The sequence below is a fragment of the Belonocnema kinseyi genome, chromosome 3, assembly GCF_010883055.1.
Source record: "Belonocnema kinseyi isolate 2016_QV_RU_SX_M_011 chromosome 3, B_treatae_v1, whole genome shotgun sequence".
In the NCBI taxonomy this organism is placed as follows: Eukaryota; Metazoa; Arthropoda; class Insecta; order Hymenoptera; family Cynipidae; genus Belonocnema; species Belonocnema kinseyi.
In genome coordinates, this window is record NC_046659.1 from 98,918,328 (window position 1) to 98,927,083 (window position 8,756).

An 8,756-nucleotide genomic window follows, 5' to 3' on the forward strand; every position below is an offset into this window, starting at 1 on the left:
TAATACCGACAATATTTCTAACGAATCGGCTATAATTACAACTTGAGAATAAAGGTTTACAATATACTTTCATTAGTGAAGATTAACAATAAATAGTATAAATAAGACTACATTTTCAGTCGAGCGAAGAAACTTATTTAACTTTTAAGGATTCACAATATTTTACAGCCTACTGAAGATATAAAAAATATTTCTTCCTTCTATTCAAAGAAATAGAATTCTTCTTTGTTCATTTTAAGAACATCTCGAGTGTCCCTTTTGAGTAAAATTTGTCATTGTCGTAATTGGCATCATAATAATTAAATTTTTTAGCAACATAATTTAACAAATGTGAAACTTTCTGAATTTTTTTGCAATACTTTTTTTATTTTCGATAGTTTTTAAGGTATCTGGAGTAACAAAAGATAGATATTTAAAAAGGTCGTAGTTCTGAGTACATCTTACATCGAATTAACGAATAGTTTTTATAAAGAAAAGTACATTTGCCTTTTAAAGTTTACAAATTAAAATAATAAATTAACATTAATAATTAATCAAAAATTAATGAATTGATACAATCTTCTGATATCGGGTAGTCTAATAAACGCAAAATAAAGTTAATAAAGAAATTGATACAATTAAGGAGATTATTCAAATCAAACAAAATCGAATTCAATTCTCTTATACTACATACTAATAAGGCAGAAATAATATTATAAGAATCTATTTAAAATCTGTTTTCGTGGGATTAAAATATTTTAAAATTCAGTACATGTGTTTTAGGACTTTCATCAATGACCACATTCAGTAGTGAATTAACATTCCTTAATACTTTCTCCAAAAGCGTTTCGTGTTTTGTTTATCAGTGGAAGACAAATGAAGATAGTTTATAATCATTTTTTTAATAATTTAAAATTTTGTTTTAAAATTCTAAAGAATTTTTAGCCAAGTTCAGTGGATATTCCGTAGAAATTCTGTAGAATGGTTTTTAATGGAAACTGAAATCTGTATATCAAGAAAAATATTTTTCTTTATAAAAGGAGTATTTTTCTTGATAAAAAGATCTATGTTTCCCGCTATTTTTGGTAAAATGAAAATCGTCCCTGATCGCGAGTTCATTTAACGAGCAGCTGGGTGGAAAGTCTGGATATATTATATGTGAAGTAGTGAATTAGGTTAATATTCGCTGTCGACAAGTTCAAGGTCGGACAAAAAATCTCGTATTGGTATTCTTCTGAGCCTCAACCTGTCTTTGATGCTGTTCTTCCTGCTGTTCTGTTTATTACCTCTCGCGGAAGCGCTGGACGAGGCATAAACGTCATATATATCATCAGTGCTGAGGCCCTGAAAAAAATTAATAATAATTTCATTTTACAAAGGCTCAAAAATATTAATGAATTCTTCGAAATTTCTAAATTTTTCTAAATAATAAAAAATTCTTTTAAATAATATAATGTAGATACCACATTGAATTAAATATAAAATACTTAAAGTTTCTAAGAATTTTTCAACCCAAAAAGACGAATTAAAAAAAAATTGATAAAACAGTTTCACTTTTAAGCAAAAGAGTCAAATTTTCAACAAAAAAGTTCATTTTCGATCAATCAGGATGATTTTAGCAAAAGAGTTAGTTTCAACAACATAATTCTTTTTACCCTAAGTTGCAAAAGTCACTTTTCAAAAATGAAATAACAAATTTTCAACCAAATCATGAAATTTTTATTTAAGGATATTGAAAAAAATGAATATTAACTAAAAAGTTCAACATTTATCTAAGTAGTTGCAATTTCAACCAAAAAAGATTAACTGGTAAACCAAATAGTTGAATTTTCAGAAAAACAGACAAGTTATTCACAAAACAGTTAAACTTTCAATACAAAAATATTATATTTTAACAACCGCAAGAAATTAATTTATAACCAAGCTGTTGCAATTTTAAGTAAAAAGGATTATTTTTGAACAAAAATAAATCATTCTCTTAAAAAAATAAGAATTTTCAACAAAAGTGCTTAATTTTCAACGAAGAAAGATTTTTCAGTCCAGAAAGAAAAAAATGTCAAACAGATTATTTAATTTTCAAGACAAAATGACGAAATGTCTTCAAAATAATTGAATTTTTAACAAAAAAGGGGGTTTTTCCGTAAACGATTATTTTTCATACAAATGGTACATCTTTCAAACACAAATAATAAAATTCAACCATAAAAAGTTGCATTTTTGACCAAATACTTCAATTTTTCAAAAAACAACACAAAAGTTCTTTAAAAGGGTTGAATTATACAAATGTTAATAATTAGCAAAAAACATAATTATAAAATAAAAAAGGTGAACTTTTTTCTAAATATGCAAGAAGAGAGTTCAACTTTCCAAATAGTTGAATTTTCCAGCCATAAAAACAATTAGTTTAGAATACTGTTAAGTTATCAAAAAAAAAGTTCATTTTTAACCAAGAAGGATGAATTATTTGTCATAAAAGATAAATACTTAAACCGAAAAGAAAAATGTTCTATCCAAAAAGAAGAATGTGCAACAAGGCAATTTAATTTTCGGTTAAAAATATTATATTTGACAAAGTAATTGAATTTTTAATCAAATAGTTGAATTTTCAACCCACAAAGACGAATTTTGAACCCAATGATCCAATTTTAAAACCAAAAAGATTAAAGTTTACCCACAAACATTTGCATTTTCAACCGAATAATTAAATTTTCAAACAAAAAAAGATACATTTTTTAGGACATAGTTGACTTATTAACCTGAAAAAGTGAAAATTTTACATCATAGTTGAATTTTTATAAACAAAATTAATCTTTAATCAAACAGTTAAACTTTTAATTAGAAGAAATGAATTTTTAACAAATTAGTTTAATTCATAACCAAGTACTTAATTTTTAATACAGAAAAAGTAATTTTTTAGATGAGAATTGAATTTTGTAAGAAAATTTTATTTTCAATCAAGAAAGATGAATTACCAACTAAAAATTATGACTTTCCACCCTAAAAGATGAATTTCTATCCAAGAAGACGTTCAAATGTTCAAATTTCCAAACAAAAAAGATCAAAGTTTAAACATTGAAAGTTGTATTTTCAACCAACTAATTAAATTTTCAAACAAAAAATATTAATTTTTTGTAGAACATAGTTGACCTAAAAACAGTTAACAGTTAACCTAAACACGTAATTTTGCAACAAAAAAGATCATCTTCATCCGAAAAAGATAAATTTTGAACCGAATAGTTGAATTTTTCTAAAGAAGATAATTTTCAATCAAGCAGTTCTATTTGCAATCAAATAGTTGAACTTTTAGTTGAAAAGGATGTTCTTTCAACAACATATTTTCTGTTAACCCAACAGTTAAATTAAAAAAAGTCAATTTTCAATAAAAAAATATGAATTCTCAGTCCACATGGACGAGCTTTTCATCCAGAAAGATGAATGTGCAACTAGGCTGCTGAATTTCTAACAAAAAATTACTTTTTGAGAAAACAATTTAATTATTTAATTTAGTTTTTTAATTTATTTATTATTATTATTATTATTTATTATTTAATTTAATTTATTTTCATCTAAACAGATGCATTTACAACGAAATAGTTGCAATTTTGATTAAAAGAGACTAATTTTCAACAAAATAGTTGAATTTATCACGAAATAGATCAATTTTCATGTAAAAAAATGACTTTTTAACGAAAATAGTTACATTTTTGACCAAATCAATCAATTTTCAACCGACGAAGATGAATTTTCAACCAAAAGCGATGACTTTTTTATACGAAAAAAGTTAAACTCTTTAATTAAGCAGCCGAAAATTTAACCGAAAAGGATAACTCTCTAACCAAATAGTTGGATTTTTAACAATATAATTACAATTTCAACAAAATAGTGGAATTTTTAACAAAAAAAATCAACTTTCAACCAAAATAGTGGATTTTATAATTGGGTTTCCATGAACAAAGTTTGCATTTTAGTGCAAAAAGAGAAAAAGGGTAAAATTCTTGAAACTAGAGGGAAAAATGAATTTTCAAATAAGGGGGTAAATTAAATTCAATGAGTTCGCTTTTTATACTTGATAAACATTTTTACAGGCGTAAGCTGCTGTAGAATATAAAACTAACAATTTGTTTTTTGAACTATAAGGTTTTTCATTTAAAATTTACAAAATTTCCTATTACTTTGATTTTTCGGTCAAGGGGTCACCATGATTTTTTGACATGTTGATATTGATATTTCCGCAGATTGAAATTGTTCCATACAAAATTCATCAATTTTGAAGACTTTAAATTAAAATTATTCAAAGTTGCAATTGTAATATTGCAAATGCTTTGAATCTTTTTAAATAATATTATTAAATAATAATTCTAAGCATTTTTTTCAAAAAATGTTAAATTACGTTTTCTAAAAGAGTCGTCCAAAGTCTGGAATATGGACTACCATTGAATTCGTCATTCGAAGATTTCAAGTCCTTGAATCCGGTGTCATGAAGATTTTGTCCAGGCTCAACTGCAAATCTTTTTGTCTGTACTCCTCTGCATTGACTGTGGTAAGGGTGAATTCTGGAAAAAATATTTAATAAATTGTTTGAATCATCTGTTATTTTAATTTAATTGATTCCTTTAAATTAATAGCGAATCACTAAATGTTTAATTCCTGCTTGAAACATTAGTGAATATAAAACTCACTCGCAATTTACAACGTATGCGCGAGCTTGTGTGAACCAGGCTAACAAACTCAGGAGCATGATGCATCGTCGAAGAGTCATTTTACCTGAAACAAATTTTTATTTATTTTTATTTTTACAAGTCATATATCAGGCAAAAGTTAAAGAGCACAGCTGTGGTAAAACTTTTGTTAAAAAGTTATTAAACAATATCTTAAGAAGACTCAATTGAGACTTTATCTTATCAATTCAAAAACAACTTTTCCTCTTTCTTTTTAAGGTTTAAAGAAAAGTTGGAAAAGTTGAAAAATCCAAATTTTAAGATAAAGAAAGAAAGATGTAAGAAGTGATTTGTGGTATATAAGAAATCAAACATTAACCTCGATTCGTATTGTCGCATGGCCCTATCCGGGAACTTTTGCGAAGGGTGCTAATTTAATTTCTTCTTATCAACTTCTTCCAGTGAAATACGTGTTTAGTACGCTAACTAACTACATAAACTTTTTCTATAAATAAAATGTAATTAGAGTTTTTCAGCGCTTTTCTAAACTTTTTTTGGTTGTTATTCCAAAAAAGTTTAGTGAGATTTCCCTAAATAATAATTATCTATTTTCACAAATTTTTAGTCAATGAACCACAATTTTTGGGGAATTTTCCCTATTTAAACGTCGGAAAAATTCATGAATTTCAAGATATTGTTACAAAATATCATAGGGAATTTTCCTCATCAAATCTTGGGAGAAATTTAAAACTTTTTCGTTAATATTTCACAAAATATTTGGGGAATTTTCCCTACTAAACTTTAAGGGAAATGCCCCAAAATAATGGAACAATATTTTTAACATAATTTTTGAAAAATTTCCCGAAAAAATGTTTACAGAGTAATTTTAATTTCAAAACAAATCAGTTTGGGAAAGTCCATTGATTACGTAAGGATGATTTTTTAAGTGAGATTTTCAAAGCTTTCTTTCAAATTTTAAACAATTTTAAAAAGTTCCAAGAGTGTAAAGAAATTATCTAATACAATTTAAGACAGATTTTATAGAATTAAGAAGGTATTTTAAGGAATTTTAAGAGATTTCATGGGATTTTAAGAAATTTCGAAATATTTTAAACAAAGTCACGCGATTTTAAAGGATTCTAAAGGATTTCATGTGACATTGAAATATTTTTACAAATTTACGCAGAAGTTTTAATAGGATATTTCATATTTTAAGTGATTTACAAAAAGTTCATAACATTTCAAAGTATTTAAAAACATTTTGAATGCTTTCCAAAGATTTTAAAAAGATTTGAAAATATTTCAGAGAATTTGAAGAATTTTATATGGTATTAAAGGTTTTTCACGAATTTTGAAGGTTTTATGGGAATCAGATAAAATTTTTACTAATTTAACTATTTACTCATGAATAAGTAAAATTGACTGATTCATCAGTGAAAACAACTGTTTCATAGCTAGAATTCAGTCGCTGAAGTATTTTCACCAATCGAAAAATTCCAAAGTATGGTCACTGGTTGGAGATGATTTCGTAACATTTGTAAAGATTTGATGGAATTTCAAAAGGTATATATTTAAAAAGATTTTGCAAACATTTCAAAGTATTTTAAGGAATTTCAAAGAAATTTGAAACAATATAAATGGGTTTTCGATTATTTTAAGGGTGTTAAAGGAATTTTAATAGCCTTTAAAAGACTAATGGATTACTTAAAATATATTGTAAATAAATTTGATGATTCCCAAATATTCCCACGGATTTGAATAATTTCAGTGAATTTTAGAGAGGTTTTAAAGGTTTTGAAAACCTCGTAAGATTTTTAAATATTTGACGGAGTTTTAATGATTTTAACCAATTTTTAAATTTTTTTAGGCATTTGGACGAGTTTTGAAGGAGTATAAGGGACTTTTAGAAAATTTTAAAGATTTCAAGCGACTTTAAGGATTGTTTTAGCTTTTAAAGATTTTTAAGGGATTTGAAGAAGCTTAAAAGTTTTAAACAATTTTTGAAGATTTCAATCAATTAAACAATATTTCAAGAATTTTTAAGTATAATAACCGATATTGAGTGATTTTGAAGATTTTAAGCGACTTCAAGACATTTCCACACTTTTCAAAAATATATTTAAACAGTTTGAAGCCTTTTTTAAGAAATGTTAAGAGGTTCCAAAATAAGTCACAGGAATTAGAAGGATTTTCAACAAAAAAAAATGTTTAAATTTTGTATATTTCAAGCGATTTAAAGAATTTTCATACTTCTTAAAGGGATTTTAACGGATTTCCAGAAAAAAGATCATATAAGATATCAGTAATATTCAAAGAATTTCAAAGAAGTTTCACATGATTTCAAAAGTTTTAAGGAATTAAAAAAAATTACAAAAGAATTGACGAGACTTGAAAGAATTGTAAAGATTTCTAGTATTTGAAAGATACAATTTTGAAAAAAGTGAAGTATTTTAATTATTGAATAAAATAAAGTAGTTAAAGACCAAACAAATTTTTTATGTGATCTAAGTTACCAGAAAAATATTTCGCCGAAAGTGAATTCATACTTGTATAGTAAAGATGCCATTGAAATCTTTTTTCCAGCATAAGAGACGATGGAGTTAATTTTTTGGGTATAAATAAATTGAAAACGTTTTCGAGCATACAGCTAGATTTGCGTCCGTAGAGGGATTTATTTTTATAAAATTTTCTTTTTCCTAAGTATCCTTAAAGTTTAATAACAAAATTTTCGCAGACAATTTTTAATGGAAGTTTCACCGTAAGGACACAAACTGGCACAGTAGAAACATTTGCTATCAATTGAAAATTTGAAAATGTTTTTATCGTTAAATAAAAAGCAATATTTCAATTTTCAATGTCTTAAAGAATACGATTAGCATGATAAATAATATGATTCAATAGTATGTAATATAAAATATTACATAATGAAATCGCTTCATTATTATGATTCAAAAGCAAATATATTCTCTTTCTCAAAAAGAGAGTCAAAATAAAATAAAAATCTAAATAGGTCAATCAACATCTTTTGAATTAAAGAGCCTTCTATATTCTTGTCCAGGCTTTGAATCATGTTATTATAAAAAGTTGTATTAGCTTAATTAAGTTTAAGCTTTATTTATTTAATAACTTCCGTAATCTTGAATGCAATGAATTAATATTATAGGTCAATACATTTGTCTCAAATCAAATATCATTTAATTTATTGCATCAATGTTGATTTATGGAAATGAAAAAAATTCTCACAATAAAAAATGCAATTAACAATTATTTAAATCGAAAAATGCTTGCTATAAAAATTGATTTTTCAAATAATGACACGTACATACGGACAAATGCTTTAAATATTGTGATATCCATTTTTTAATTGAGGAAAGTTTCAATAAACAAATTAAAATTCTTTTCAAGTTGTTAACAATACAAATCTTCCTCTATAAGCAAAAATAAGTAAAACGAATAATTATACAATGTTTATAATAGTATAAAAAGTAATTTCAATAATCGAAACAGGTTTTATTAAGAAATATATTTTTTTAATAATAAAAATGAGGAAACTTATTTAATAAATGCTTTGCCTACTCCCCCGCCAATGAGGAAACTTAATAATAAAGTATCATAACCCTTAAACGGCCAAAACGCCACTACCGGTACACTGCTTTTCAACGGCCAATAACTAAGACTATTCGACACTAGAAAAAATTGAGACACATATATTTTTATTGCTTAAGATCTCCTCTTTCCGACGGTGCCAATAAAATTCCTCAGAAAATTTATTTATTATCCCAAAATGCAGTTTAAACAAAAAAAACGTGATTTTTCGTGCCTATTTTTTTTCTTGTGAACCATTTTCCAAAGCTTTTCGAGTCAGTAATTAACCTGGAATCTCCCTAACGGGTGGAATAAATGTCTAAACTTTGAGAATCCATGGTTCAAAGATCGATTTTTCGTTGTAGTATTATCAAAATGGCGTCTTAATGTCAAAATTTTTGTGAAAACATTCATGAATTTTTTTACAATAAGCGATGCGCTTTTCGGAAAAATCATCACGAATAAAAAGTTCTTGTAATCAGCCAAGGAATACGCCTGAATTTTTTCGAAGCGTTTTGAGCAAAATTTTGGATT

At 25.8% G+C, this 8,756-nt stretch overlaps 1 protein-coding gene across 1 annotated transcript in view; it reads right to left on the bottom strand.

Annotated features, from left to right (window-relative positions):
• Positions 1-597: 597 nt before the first annotated feature.
• Positions 598-8,756, bottom strand: part of LOC117169409 — a 69,426-nt gene continuing 61,267 nt past the window's right edge. Inside the window, exons 2-4 of the mRNA XM_033355778.1 lie at positions 4,659-4,743; positions 4,370-4,532; positions 598-1,323 (exon numbers count right to left, since the gene is read on the bottom strand). Of these exons, the coding sequence (XP_033211669.1) occupies positions 1,156-1,323; positions 4,370-4,532; positions 4,659-4,738 (411 nt within the window). The 5' untranslated portion in view covers positions 4,739-4,743 and the 3' untranslated portion in view covers positions 598-1,155. The remainder of the gene's footprint in view (positions 1,324-4,369; positions 4,533-4,658; positions 4,744-8,756) is intronic.